Source organism: Gastrolobium bilobum, unplaced genomic scaffold (assembly GCF_033153095.1).
Source record: "Gastrolobium bilobum isolate Gb01-03AN ecotype WA unplaced genomic scaffold, APGP_CSIRO_Gbil_v1 utg72793, whole genome shotgun sequence".
In the NCBI taxonomy this organism is placed as follows: domain Eukaryota; kingdom Viridiplantae; phylum Streptophyta; class Magnoliopsida; order Fabales; family Fabaceae; genus Gastrolobium; species Gastrolobium bilobum.
The window spans coordinates 66,732-81,087 of NW_026899345.1; the positions used below are offsets into that span (position 1 = coordinate 66,732).

General features: G+C 34.8%; 2 protein-coding genes across 5 annotated transcripts; both read right to left on the reverse strand.

Moving 5' to 3' along the window:
- Window positions 1-405: 405 nt before the first annotated feature.
- On the reverse strand, window positions 406-11,215 carry LOC133289774 (tRNA nucleotidyltransferase cca2-like). 2 transcript variants are annotated; one of them, XM_061487771.1, is made up of 15 exons: window positions 10,843-11,215; window positions 10,622-10,752; window positions 9,683-9,800; window positions 9,221-9,276; window positions 8,906-8,955; window positions 8,725-8,823; window positions 8,490-8,599; window positions 8,194-8,321; window positions 6,181-6,247; window positions 5,946-6,029; window positions 2,773-2,835; window positions 2,543-2,687; window positions 1,867-2,025; window positions 1,075-1,169; window positions 406-984 (listed from the first exon to the last, which is right to left on the reverse strand). In XM_061487771.1, the coding sequence occupies exons 1-15, from the start codon at window positions 11,158-11,160 to the stop codon at window positions 880-882; spliced, it is 1,728 nt and encodes a 575-aa protein (XP_061343755.1). In that variant the 5' UTR covers window positions 11,161-11,215; the 3' UTR covers window positions 406-879. The 2 variants fall into 2 exon arrangements, 1 of the variants encoding a protein (XP_061343755.1); XR_009748530.1 differs by having other exon boundaries at window positions 943-984; window positions 1,867-1,943.
- Window positions 11,216-12,268: 1,053 nt separating this feature from the next.
- On the reverse strand, window positions 12,269-14,086 carry LOC133289778 (alpha-(1,4)-fucosyltransferase-like). Of its 3 annotated transcripts, none has more exons than XM_061487777.1 (3): window positions 14,046-14,086; window positions 13,196-13,369; window positions 12,269-13,111 (listed from the first exon to the last, which is right to left on the reverse strand). In XM_061487777.1, exons 2-3 carry the CDS (start codon window positions 13,337-13,339, stop codon window positions 12,545-12,547), a joined length of 711 nt encoding a protein of 236 aa, XP_061343761.1. In that variant the 5' UTR covers window positions 13,340-13,369; window positions 14,046-14,086; the 3' UTR covers window positions 12,269-12,544. The 3 variants fall into 3 exon arrangements, with proteins under 3 accessions (XP_061343761.1, XP_061343762.1, XP_061343760.1); XM_061487778.1 differs by lacking the exon at window positions 14,046-14,086 and adding an exon at window positions 13,515-13,971; XM_061487776.1 differs by lacking the exon at window positions 14,046-14,086 and having other exon boundaries at window positions 13,196-13,963.
- Window positions 14,087-14,356: the final 270 nt, after the last annotated feature.

The window sequence follows — 14,356 nt, forward strand, 5'->3', positions numbered from 1 at the left end:
GGCACAAAAATTAAATCGGTTCATCTGGGAAACAAAAAAATAAACCGATTTTACCAAACAAGTTTCTCATCCATTTTTATTCCCATAAACAGAAATTAAAAAAAAAAATGTTTTTTATTGGAGTTTGTCATGCACACCCTTAGATCATTGGAGTCATTTTTGATAAAAATGTTTTTTATTATTGAAAAATAGAACGAATAAAAATAGTTAAAATGTTTTTTACATAAAAACAATAACAAGTTTTTAACGAGTTAATGAATGAAGTAATCAAAGAGTTAGCTGGTTGCAACGTGTTTAACCAGCAAGTTAAATAAACTGAATACTTAAATGAGGGATTGTGCTCGGACATATTATGTCTCCCAACACGATGTTCCTGCGAAGATGAAATGCAGTATGAACTAAAAGGAATCCAGGGCATTTGGGGTTAGGGAATTGACAAGTCATTTGACATTTATCTAAATACAAATGGTTAGTTAATTCCAGAATGGAAAACTGAATCTTCAAGTTCCAAGAGGGGTATGGACAATTTGAGCCGTTCAGAAAAAATTTAGTGGAGTACACTAGTTACAATCTTATAATGTGAGGTACTTTAGAGTATAAGACTATCATTAAACAAAAATAGGCCACGGTATATATTCTCGCCCTTTCTTCTTTCACAAGTATGGGAAAAGAGGTAAATAAATAATACTTCCCCAGGCTTTATAAAGTTGGGAGCGGCGCAACTTCAAGCGAAGTGATGGTGTTTGAAGTACTCCTGTTATCAACTACACCACTCAGCCAACTGGCTAAGCTTCCTCCATCCAAGGCACATGTGCTCTCAATTATTTCCATAACATGGAAAAGGAATGGACAAGTGATCAAGATTCAAGGCAATCAACCTCACTCCAACTTTATGCGCTTAGAATTGGTTTGTCTCAACCATTCAATGCATTCCTCTGTAGTTCCGGATGGATGAGCAAGTTGCCAAGCCATTGCCTTATCCAGCTGCAAGTGAAAATGAAACAGGTTATAAAAAACAATTTCTAGGCAGAGTGCACGCATGTGAGTGAAAATGCAGCAAGCAGAATGACTTACCCACTCCTTAACGAGTGGTCCACCTTTAAGCTGTAGGGCATTCATAACATCTTTGCCATTGACCAATTGTTTTAGGTCCCATACTTTCTCAAGGCCTGCTATCCACCAAGATGTGTTAATCAAATAGTAATTTGGGGCCTAGCAAACTAATTGACAACATCGACATACAGTAAACACATCTTTGTCAAACACAATCTCATCTTGGCGTGACATGACATGATAAGCAATCAATTTTGTTTTTTATTTTACTTTTCAATGTACCAAAAAAAAATACTTCATTGACATTCACATTGAAATGAACTGCCACTATTTCAAACAGTTGCATGCCTGCAGTGTCTGTGAGAGCATTTTCACATCAAAGAATGTAAACTCCCAATCACACTTCACCTTAAACAACTCATTTAAGCTTTCTTATTTTAGTTAACTTCTTGATATGACTGCACTGCAAGTGCAAACAAAGCTTTCCTGTATTAGAGCAAAGCATCTCAATCCAAAGGAAAACAGAGGAAGAAAAAAATCATTAGCCAAGCTGAGCATTCAATTATTCAGATCAAAGAAACACATTAACAAGTTAAGATATAACAGAGAAAAGAAATACAAGTTCAAATGCTCTACAAACATAGGGTATTAATATGAATAAGGTTGACAAAACAAGTAGAAGCTGCAGTAAATTTACAGAAAATGCTACAAGCACTTGACTTCTTCAAAAGATATAAAGCACGAGACAATGCAAGTATTTAAACTACAAGCAAATACTATCAAAGAATTGACAAAAAAAGCCACTAAGCTCACCTAATTTGATTATAGAATTCTCCACAGTATTAAATAGATCTCTTCGTTTGTCCAACTGAGAAGACTCATCCTCAGTGCTGTTAATGTCAATGGGATGTAATATTGTAGATATCAACAGTGCAACACACCAAAAATCTCTAAGCTCTCTTAAGAGAAACCCTAAATTAAAAAAATAAAAGCTCAGGTATATCAGATACAATTCATAATGCTGCAAGCACAATAGCTTAGCAACAACTTCCAATAGAAACAGACACAGAAGAGCAGGGAAGAATCACAGTGCAACACTTCATCTAATTTACTCCTCATAATTTAAGGAAATCCCATCTTTTCTTTTTCTTTCTTTTATCGATGCAATTTAGTCAAGTGGCTTAAAAAACATTGATTACTTAACAGGCAAAGTGTTGCCTGTGGCTTGACCAAAGCAAAACTATAACATAGGAAAAATGTGACTGCAAAAATGAATTAAGGGGGAGTGTGGCCTGTGCTTACTTTCCACTATAAAGCCAATAATTAAATTGAAACTACAACACATAGAATCATGATAAACTACAGCCTATGGCACAATATGTCAATATGAAAAAGGCTTTAACTGAAGATTAAGGTCAACAATAGCTAAGCTACAAGAAAAAGAATGCTACCAATGCAAAACCAAGGTAGAAAAGCAAGAAAACTATACCTGTTAATACCCGGACTCTAGAAGAGACGGGAACATCAATCAAGTCGGTCATCCAATCACGATCAACAATTTGGACATCCTCAGCAGATGAAAGACAAGGAATCAATGACAAGAATTTATATGATGCTCTGTGTAAATCAAGCACCTGGATTTTGAGGAACAATTACAAACACATTAACCACCATAAATATGAAACAGAGTAAGTAATACTGAAATAAAAGGAAACTGACCATTTCTGCATCCTTAGCTTTTCGCTTGAGAGCCTCGCGGATAATATGATTGACAACAGGAATCTGTGTTTCAGAATCACGTATTAGGCTATTCAACCAACAAGTCATTTGAAATAATAACCACAAGAACAGACACGGTACAATGATCATCATACACCCTATTGAACACACACAGCACACCTAGCAGTCTCCACTCTTTAGCGGTGGAACTCAGCCAGGATGATTGTTCGAGCTGAACAATAAATAACTGCATTTGAGCACAAAGGTTTGGCTTGGCTCAGTTCAATTCTGATAGAAACTGGAATAATACTGAAAATAAAACTAAAGGAGAAAACTCTCCGTTAACGAGACGAAGTTGTGCTGGTTAATTGCACCGCAATAGCATCGTGAGCCGCGTCGTATGGACGTTGTGATGCCTCGCCGCAAGAAACCGCACCGCGTCGCACCAGAACGCAATAGCGGCAATTGCGATCACATTTGCAGCCAAATCACGGCCATATTGCTATCATGAGGCAAAATGTTAATTTGTCCTAAATTTAAATGTGTAACAGGAAAATTTTAAGGGTTTTTTAGTCTATCTGCGTCTCTCTCTTTGTCACTTCTGCTACCTCTGCCTTTAAAAAATGTTTCTTTTTGTTATTATTTATGTCATGTATCTATTTCACTATTTCTGCAACCGCAACCCACTATAGCACTATAGCATTTTTTGGAGTTGGCCGCGACACGCCGCAATCCGCATTTGATAACTTTGCTCAGTAACAGAAATTGAGCAGAATGAGCAACAAAGAAAAGCAAAGCAGCAAATAAAAGAACAATCAGATTCAGTGCTGTATTTACAGACATTTACCTCCCCAAACAATTCCCCAAAATTCTGTTACCCTCCCCCCACTCTCTTCTCCCTCCTCTTCTTTACTCTCTCTCATCATTGCAGAACTTCCCTCTATGATTCCCTGCTTCCACATGTATAATCTGGTATACACTTCCTCCACAACTTTCTCTTTACTCATAACAGTATTTCTCCCCTTCCTCTCACACACACGTACCAGCCACCAGCGCATTTTCCTTTCCCTTTCCTCCTCCTCTGGTATACATGTGTTAAAGGCCATCAAAATCTAATTATAATTTTAAAATTCTTTTTTGAAGCTATAAGAAGTGTCTACAAACTACAACAAGGTAACAAAAAAAAATATATTTGATTAGATGATGACATAATCGTTTCTTAGGTTTCAAAAATAGAAACTGAACGAAAACTGACTAAAAAATCTGCATTATATTTCAACAATCTTGAAATGTTCACTATAAGTAGGAAACGTGTGAAATAATAAGGCGAAATATGTAGCTTTCAAAAAAGTAAATATTAACCAAATGATGGTAGCTTAGTTGTCGCCAGGGAATTGAGCAGATGGGGTGAGAGCATGTGTTCGATCCTCTCTAGTACTATCTTTGGGAGGGGTTTAAAGCCTTAATCCCGGGACCTGCCCCGAATCAAACTAGTCGCGAAGCGATGAGCCGATTGGAATATCTCCACACACAAAAAAATATTAAATATTATAGACCAAGTATTTTATATAATATTCTACATTTTAGCAGTATTAAAAATAAGGGAAAGAATATACTTACCACCAAAAAAGTTTACCACATTTACAACCAACCAATCACCGTTGATTTCCGTCAATCTAACAGTTATAATTTGTTGGAAATTATTGGGTCGTATTTATTAATTAATTATTAATTCCCAATAAATTATAACCATTAGATTCACAAAAATCAATGGTGATTAGGTTGATTGTAAAGATGGTAAACTTTTTTGGTGGTAAGTATATCCTGCCCCTATAAATAAAATAAGTTTAATTGTATTTATTAAGATTCTGATATTATAAAATATAATGGACATAATATTGAACTGACCTGCTGGCTTACTAGAGCACAATATCTGGTGTTCAAGCTTTGCTTGATTATGTAACTGAGTATCATATCCAACTTGAACTAAATAGAATTGAGCCTTAAATTGAGTCAACCTATCCCTTAAAAAATTGTCAAATAGCTCAATTTGATTGCTATCCTTGATCCTGTCACATGATAGTCTAACAAAAATGCAATTTCAGGATTCTATGTATCGAATCTAATATGAAATATTTCCAAACCACTGACTGTGAGAAAACCAGGTTACTAAAAACTAGGAGGGAAAATAATGATAATAAACTAGAAATAATGCTTGAAAAAGATAAGGAGTGGAATGAACTTTTGTTGGCTAGAATACACAACATTCGGCTAGTAAAGCCTTTTTACTCCATTGAGGTTTCCAAACAAACACCCGGGGATAATGAAGTAAGAAAAAGTAATGCCTTTACAAATCGTTGGTCCTCTATTCATAGTGTAAGCTTCAAGAGGTGGTTCAGCTAGGTGAGATTGTCCAGTTGCTAAAGTACAGGCTCTTGGCAGTCTGAGGCATCTTTTCCTTTGATTTAAAATCTGTGCCCGGATCATGAGTTCACAACAAAAGGGTGGAGACAAACGATTTCTGGACTAGGTCCGACAATACTGAGTACAAATGAAATGATATAAGGGTAATACTTCTCTTATGTTGCATAAGAGAAGTATTATCTCATGCTCAAACAAAAGTTAGGAGAGAGAAAAAAGTTAGAGGTGAGAGAAAAAAATTCTTGTGGGACCCATTTGAAAAATGTGAGTGTAGGAGATAAAAAAAAATTTATGTAACATAAGAAAAGTAATTCCCTTGATATAAATATAAGTATCAAAGGATCCATCTTAGGTTGAAGGGATCAAAATTTGTCATGTTCATGATTTTAACATAAGATTTATGTTGTCATAATAAGATACAAAAAAGAACTTTCTCTAGCGTTGTCATCATAGGTTTTCTGGCTGCTCTAGGATCCTAACACGTGTAGTCTTGTAATGCATATCATAGTCATCACATTTTTCCTTGACGCACATGTTCCTTTCTTTTCTTTTTCTTCTAAAGCCACAACTTTTTTATTTCTTGATCATTCGTAGGCTTTTGATATTTTCTCCAAAACAACCACCTACCTCAAGCTCAAAATCTAATATCAACATTAAGCTAGATGTGCCAATTCAAAGCACAAAGCTCAAAGTTATGCACTTACAGCTTAATATTACAAATATTACTACATAGAAAAGGAACAGGTACGTACCTTCTTAGCTTTCTTTTCTGTGTAAGTGATATTTCTAAGTGGGAGAAACAAAGCAGCATAAAGCGTTAACCTTCTTTGTTCAGCCTAAGGTATACAGCAAAATTGTGTATCAGCACAAAAGATAGCCAAACAAACCTAAAGCAGTACAGGAATAACCATGCAACTTCCTACTGTAACAGGAATAAATGAAACAGAAGAATATATAGTTAAAGTGAAAGCTTAACTCATTACTTACTGTAAAGGTTGAATCTCCAAGTAAATGGGCAAGATTCCATGCAGTATCCAAGAAAGAAATGCAAAGCCTGGATACAAGTGAAAGAATCACCTGTTCAGCATTACCAACGAAATACACATATATCCATGCAAGAGAATAGTGAAAAACAAAATAAAGAACTAAGCATGATTATAGGGTTTGGGTTGGGAAGGAAGAAAAGAGAGCTCACAATAATACCAGATTGATACTGGGTATACATAACATAAAATATTAACCCAAAGCCAATGTCCCACTTTATGCTAATAATTAGGCCAACTATTTGTGTAATACTGCCAGAACAAGCTAAACCAATAAGACTTGTAACCTAACAAGACTGATAGCATTATAAAAATCATAACATTCTAACCAAATAGGTGACAGATTTCAACCTATGGTCCTTGCATATGATCGGGACTGGATATTTAGACTTTTAATACACAAAGATCGTAGGTATTAAAATTTTGAAAATATAGAAAAGGTAACCATTTGGGAATGAAAGAATTCAAATCCACCTCTCATATGCAAACATGTGCAAGATGCCAATGGAACATAATATATCATGATTGAACAGTAACGCAGTCAAGCAGAGAATCAAAATCAACATTAACATCACATTTATCCCAAATGAAAAGTACGAAAAGATTTGGGGGGAAAAACAAAAAAATGTAAATATATAAATATATATATAACAAAATAAATTAAAAAAATAGCAATAAACAATTAAAAAGAATAAAATAAAGTGAAAATAAAAATAAATAAGAGAAAAAGAAAGTAAAAATTATTTAAGGGTAAGACTGCATAATCGCCGTCATCCTACCCTCGCTAGTCAAGATTAAATAAGAAGTGGTCAAGCAAAGAATGACAGGAAAAAATCTTTGGTCTGTGCAAATCAATATACCTTAACTTTTCAGGCCACGATGCTACCATCCTAAACTTAAAGACACCCTTGCTGCCATCAAGAACCCAGAAATGGGTTCTAAGTTTTCAGAGGTTGAGACGAGAAAAACAGAGAAAGAAAAGGGAGAAGAACACTTTGGTAGTGTTTATTGAATTATACCAAAGCCTTCACCCAATTTTCCAATCTAAATTCCGTAATGCTTCCCTCCTACCTTGGTCCTGCTATTTAAGCCTCAACCCCTGTGCCTAACCACCTATCCCCTCAATAGATACTAACAACCAACTAAATATATCCAACCATCTAACTAGTTCTGACCCAATTCCCTTTATTCTTCCGGGGTCATACCAGATGACTTCCACAATCTAGATTAGGTATCTATTTCCTTCTCCTAAACTTCTGCCATCATTGAAGGCTCTGTACAATCTTATATAAGTCAGGCCGAATCTTATTTCACAGGTTTTGTGGGTCTTCAGCACTTCATTTTTATATCTGTCCAGCCATGTCTATATAACTTTACCGAAGTTGATTTTATTCTAGAGACTAGATGGTAGTCAAGAATTTTATGTGGTTTTCCGAACTAGCTACATCTGCTATTGTATATTCGTGTTAAAACATGACTGTTACAAACTAAATTAATGACCAATCACTGGTTATCAAATCAGGTTGTCGAGACTTCTGAAAGTGAAGTATTAATCCGGTTAAAGCCATCTCATATCAACTTTATGCTTTTCATCTTTTTCAGTCAAGTTCCTATACATGGGCTAAATAAAATATCAATATTGTATGAAAGGCTTCAGTCACTAGAAAATGTGAGAAGAAAAAAAGGAGAGAAAATAATGATAAATCTTCATCGTATGTAAATACACTTATACACATCTCAACAGGTATACTGTTTCAAATTTAGTTCATCACAAATATCTATTATTGTTATCACTCAACTACCTAACTTATGTTTTCTGGCAAAGAGGCAATAATATCCAGCTAACTCTTACTCCACAGAAGAGGTGATGTCATTTTCATTCATAAATAGATTTGCAATCATTCTGCACCTTTCAACTCATCAATAAACATTTTATGAATTTATTTATGAACTATACCTTTCACATCCATCTGAAATGTCAGGTTCAAACACAGGAGGAAGACTGAACACGATCCAAAATATTGTCAGCTCACAAATATAAGTCATTGCTTTGACGGGTTGATTTCCAGATATCATAAGATCAATCTACAAACAGAGACATAAAAGTAAGAGCATAAATGGCTAGATTTTCAGTACAGACAAAAAAATTTGGCAATTTCCTCATAATAAGAAGTTCCACTAGCATTCCAAAATTGAATATATATATATATTCTAAGCTATCTCTACTGAAGGAATGGAAGAGTTGGAACATACCTCTGCTCCAATGCGCTCTCTGCTAATTTTAGCAGCTAGAGCATCTTTCACATCATCACATGCAGCAGCTCCTTTCAGATCTTCATCTAGAGTAAATCCAAATCTTGCACCTGAAAATAATAAAATATGTCTCTTCAATAAAGCGGGAAAATAAGCTTGAACTTCACATAAAAGCCTATGACAAAAGGTTCACAGGATATATAAAAAACAAATAAAGCATGAAAATAAAATATACCAAATCGAATGGCTCGAAGAACTCGTAATGGATCATCAAGAAATGTGGCCTTTGGAGGTAAAGGAGTCACTATCTTTCCAGACATAAGGTCTGAGATCCCTGCAAAGTCCCAAAGGGATTATTAGATGGAAAAACAAGTAGCTCTTAAAATACTAGTTTAGGAAATAATATACATTCTAACCTCTCTTAGTGAAATCTTCAACTAAGTCAGTGTTGATGTTGTAGAATAAGCTGCCATGCACAACTAAATTTTTTATGAAAATATCTTCTAAATGTGTTCAAAAGGAGGTGAATATTAGATAACACTCAAACAAACATATAAATACAAAGGAAATTGGCCAGCATATTTCTTAATTGTATCATTCCATGCAGATAAACACTTGAAATGTTAAGCAAATTTCTTTTTATATTTCTCCTTGCCTTTTTCTTCTTTATTTGTCTTATATAATATTTCTTTTTTCAACAAAAAGATAAAAACAAAATTACAGAAAGATACCTGTTAATTGTCAAATCCCTCCTATATGCATCCTCTTCAGCTGTGCCAAATCTTTGCTGTTAAGGCATTAAGTAAACTTTATTCTGCAGAATTTAACTAAGATACAGGAAAAAAGGGACCAAAAATTCCAAATGGCAGATAGAATATAATTATATAAATGTTCACCTTGGGACAAATTAGCTTAAATACCAAGCAAAAGTGCAAAAAATGGAGGAAAATTAACTTCATAATGATCAGACATCTTGTTTCTTCAGCATGTAACTGACTGAGAATACATGCATGTGATTCCAACTTAGAAGAAACTGGCAAAATATCTTATATGACCAAAATGAACCAAACAAAAGAAACCTAATGGAAGGAATTCTGAGCAAAAAAAAACACATTATGCAAATTTGCAAGCACAGCAGAATAAGTAACCTGTAGAAAACCTGAAGACTGAACTATAGAATGCAAATTATATACCTTAGAAGGAATGCGGCTGTTCTCAGTGTACTCTTCACTTCTTAGGTTAACAAAATCAATCCATGTATCAAACAAACGCATCCTGGCTGTTTCCAAATGTTTGGACTGGTCAGGGTTACTGCAAAAAAGAGTAATTAAATAATGTTCTCTGAAAAAGGTCAAAAATGCAACCAAAACATACATTAATGCCTGTGATTCCCAGTTGTAAAGTTATGTGAATTGCAATTTATGACCAGAGGACTAAATGAAGAGATAGTTTTGAAAGGAAAAGTAAGAATAAGAAGAAAAATGGAGACTAAACAGTAAGACCCAAAAATTATCCACAGATGGCTGCACAAGTAACCACATAAACAAAAACAAAAAAAATCGATATCATCAAAAGAATCACTTCTTCATTGTTCCCAAGTACACTGTTACTATATCACAAATTTTGAAAACCAATGTAGAGCATATCAGTATGTATTAAGCAAGGTTGTCAAACTCGTGAGTTTATTAGTTCATTAACAGTAGTGACAAGAATGTGTCAACTCCGCATCGTAACATGCAATCGAGTCAAGCTCAGCAATACTTATCAAATTCAAAAATTAAGATTATGCTAAACTTTCTCACTTTTAACGTTAAGAATTGCTTACTTAGATATGCACAGTACGAATTTGTTTCGAAAAATGAAAATCATGCTGTGATTTGCTTGATTTAGATATCAATTATCTAGCTTCTAAACATTGCATTACTTTACTCTTCTTCTTCTTTTCAATTTATGACGCACTACTGCACTAGTAGTAATTTTGTTGTTACGGATATCAAAACATGTAATTTCTATCAGCTATTTTACTAAAATAAGTTAAACTGGTCAAATTGACAATGAAAACCTTGTTATGTAAAAGCACTATTTATGGAGATGGAAAGAAAAAGTGCATAGGGAACAAATTAGAAAGATACCACTCAATAACACAAACTCCCTGTACATCTTCCCCAATGGACAACAAGTACTCCTTGACCTTATACACAAACTCAGCACCCATCATATTGTCAAGGGCGATATCAATATCGTAACAATCTTTTCCCAGAAGCTGCAAAACCAATCAAACACGAAACGAATCAATGGAAGAAGCAAAAAAATGAATTAGGGCTAGCTAGCCATTTTCGGAGTTAGTGAGGACCTTGTCGCGAACCCAGCCACCGGCGACTCGGAGCTGAGTTTGGAGTTGGAAGTGACGAAGAGTGGCGAGAAGCCTATCGAAGATGCTCTTCTCGGTGTCGGAGAGTTCAATCTTGTCACGAACATGGAAAACCTGCTGCGTAGACATTGGTGCGCATACGATACTCTGAAACGACGGCGTTGTGGTTCGTATAAGGGTTTTGGCGGGACGGTGAGAGTGGAGAGGAACAACAACGGTTCGTGTTAGTGACAAACAACTCAGCTTCGGTCTGGGAAGTAGCACAACAAGGCTAGTCGCTGTTTTCAAAGCTAGGCTCATGGGCTTTCTTTTTTTTTTTTTTTTTTATTTTTTTTTTTTCTTATAAAAAAAAGAAAACGGTGTGAGTCTGGAACCGCTTTGCTTCTTCATCCCAGTGCTATATGAGATGAGACCGTTGATTTGGAGAGCCAATGGAAATGGATCGTCTCAGAATAAATGGGTCGGGTTCTCAACTCCATAGACCAATACTACTTTCTTTTTCTTTTTTCTTTATTTAAAAGAACCAAGAATTGGGTTGGTTGCAACATTATTTAGCCACAATTAGATGTTTAAATGTGACGGAACCGGCTTACGAAGGGCATATAATGCCACCTATGTCAAGTCAGGTCTAACTAAAATAATAAGTTAGATATTGAAAATAAATAAAATAATAAGTTTATTGATTTTTTGCAAAGTTTGGCCTATTGTATTTTAATTAAAATAATAAAATAAATATTTAATAATTAAATATATAAAATAATATTAGTTCATTTATATTTTATAATTCTTAATATGTATTGAAAATTTGATAGGCTTAAATAGACTAATATGTGAATTTTTTTGATTTTTTAATGGTATAGGATATTGCCCATCTTTTTCAATGCTTTATTTACTTTCACTGTTAGATCACAATTTTATCAAATAATGAGAGGAGAGAGAAAATGTAAAGTTCAACTGAGATTATAATTTAATGATATTGGAAAAAAAATAGACATAAAAAATATAGAAATAATATCATCTTTTTTTTACTATAGGCGATCTAGCTTATATCAACCTAATAGGTGAGTTCAAGATAAGATTAGACTTTGGTTTAAATAGGTCAGACCTATTCTTATTTGTTTTTGGAATTCTCCTATTTTTTTTATCCAAAAATAAAAATAAAAATAGGTAAGTTCAAGCTCAAATAGGAATAGGTCTGCGCCCAACCCATTTACCCCATAGCCACAATAGACCTTGTTTCGATTAGTGGCCGAAAGTGAAAAGGATGAGGGTGTTTTGGAGTGGATTTAGGTTGCATCGTTTGCTGTTATTTTAAGCAAAATTGCTCAAACATTACAACTATTCATATAACGTTACATATTATTGTTCCAACTGGTCCAATCCGCCAATTCAATTGAATGAAGGTTGATGTTTGCATTTCGTTCATGAATTGTCATAGTGTCATTGCAAGTTGACATATGTCCGTGTTTCTTAAAAATTATACATAATAAACAACAACTAACTATAGTGTAGTCTAGATTGACTAGGTGGAGATAGCAACATTAACAACTTTCTATCAGAAATTGGGGGGGGGGGGGGGGGAATAATGATATATTTCCGTAACTTTTCTTTGATTTTTATTTCCTTTTTTTTGGTCGAATGACTTAGATAAGTGAAGCAAGTGTGCGCCTATACAGGTTGCAACCTAGCTTCTTGCACTTCTACCACCTTTTCTGCTAACAGCCTCACATAACCTGCATGGCAATGTATCAAGGCTCATTGCTCGGGTTTTTCCATAGTTACCCAATACACCGCACCTTCTCCATGCATGGTATTCTGCATAGGCTAATGGGTCATTAGCCACGGCCTTCACGTATGTAGCCAATTCTTCCAACGAGCTGAATTTACTACCATCTATGATTGAATGTGGAGGAACAAAATCCATGACGTTTGGTGCACCAAAATAGATAGGAACTGCACCGGAGTCCAAGGCATAAAATAACTTCTCCGTCACGTAACTTTCAGTAAAAGTGTTCTCAATTGCAAGAACAAACTTGTAGTGAGACATGGCACAATGTATATGATCCCACCATTTCGGTTCAACGTTGGCATCATATGCACATTCTGGATAGAAAGAAAGAGCCACGTTTGATCCACCAACATTATTTAGGCACTTGCCAAATGAATGATGCGGCACCAAGCCAAGGAACTTCTTTGCAAGTTCATCCCTTTGAGAAAGACATCGTGATGAAGACCAATAAACAAGTTTCTCCTACAAATGATAAATTGGGTTAGGTTACTATGAGTCCCTCTTTCTTAATCTGTCATTTAATTATCTTCTCAGTAAACTACTTACGTTGTTTTTCTTGTTGGAGATGTAATAGTTACGACTGTTGTGAAACAGAGTACCAGCATAGGTTGACTGTACATCATCTTCAGCATGATAACTAATATATATATCCTCTCGGCCTGATCTCTTTCGGCCAGCTTCGAGATCCATGTATACGCGAAGCGGTTCTCCCTTGTGTCTCTGAAAAAATAAAAAATAAAAATAAAAAGCCATAACAAAGTGGGCCAAATACAATACCGCTGCATAATTATCAGCCAAATGTTTTTGAAAGTCTAACATGCATTCTGCAAGACAACCATGCATGAAGGATAGACAATAAAAGCACCTTGAGTACAAAACTAAGGAGACAGTGGGATTTTGAACAGCTTAAAATAGGAAGTGCTTGTAAATCTCTTCTACAAAAATGCCCTTATCCTTAATAAAGAAGAAAATGAAGATGAGAGAAATAATTGTATCAAGCTAATTAACTCAGTATTGGTGGTGGATATTGTAAGCATGTTGCTAACCACGTTTAAACACCCTGAAGGCTCAAACTAATAAATGTCTTGAGCCATATAAGGCAGTGCAGATATATACCACATTTATACTACCAAATAAAATTCATCTCGTTTCATATTTTATTACGGTTGCTTATATTTATTCTGTGAATTAAAAGAATTTGAAAACAACTGAACCAAAAAGACATCTTAGCTATTGACTTTGTTAAATTTGATCCCTGACAACAGAAAAAAAGAATTACCACAGGCACATAGTTTAACTAAATGGAAGAAAAACAGACCCAACCACAACCCAAATGGCAATAAAGCTAATAACATTGAAAAAACAAAAAAAAAAACAAAGCGAGAGAGAGGGAAACATCGTCACGAGCAGAATCTTTTGTCGGCTGTGGTTAAGCTGCAAAAGAAATCAAAAACTTCATCTTACTATGAAGCCCTGAATGGTACAATGGTGGAGGTATACACATAAAGGAACAAAAATGAAAAATACAGCCCTTTTACTTGAGAAATCTCTGAAATAAAAGGACTCTCTTCCTATTCTTTGCTGTTTTTACATCTACCAAGCATTCCTAAATAAAAATTAGGCTAAATCGTGATGAAGAAGTGATACCTACCCATCCCACTCTAGCAAATAATCCTTGCTATGAAACCATTGTAGCAGACATCTATA

Coding starts and splice junctions, on each gene's coding strand:
- LOC133289778 (XM_061487776.1), bottom strand. CDS start 13,492: ATGCATGGTTGTCTTGCAGAATGCATGTTAGACTTTCAAAAACATTTG. Junction 13,112..13,195: donor TCTCCAACAAGAAAAACAAC/GTAAGTAGTTTA, acceptor TATCATTTGTAG/GAGAAACTTGTTTATTGGTC.
- LOC133289774 (XM_061487771.1), bottom strand. CDS start 11,160: ATGAGCCTAGCTTTGAAAACAGCGACTAGCCTTGTTGTGCTACTTCCC. Junction 10,753..10,842: donor GTGGCTGGGTTCGCGACAAG/GTCCTCACTAAC, acceptor TTGGTTTTGCAG/CTTCTGGGAAAAGATTGTTA. Junction 6,248..8,193: donor ATTTCAGATGGATGTGAAAG/GTATAGTTCATA, acceptor ACTTGTATCCAG/GCTTTGCATTTCTTTCTTGG.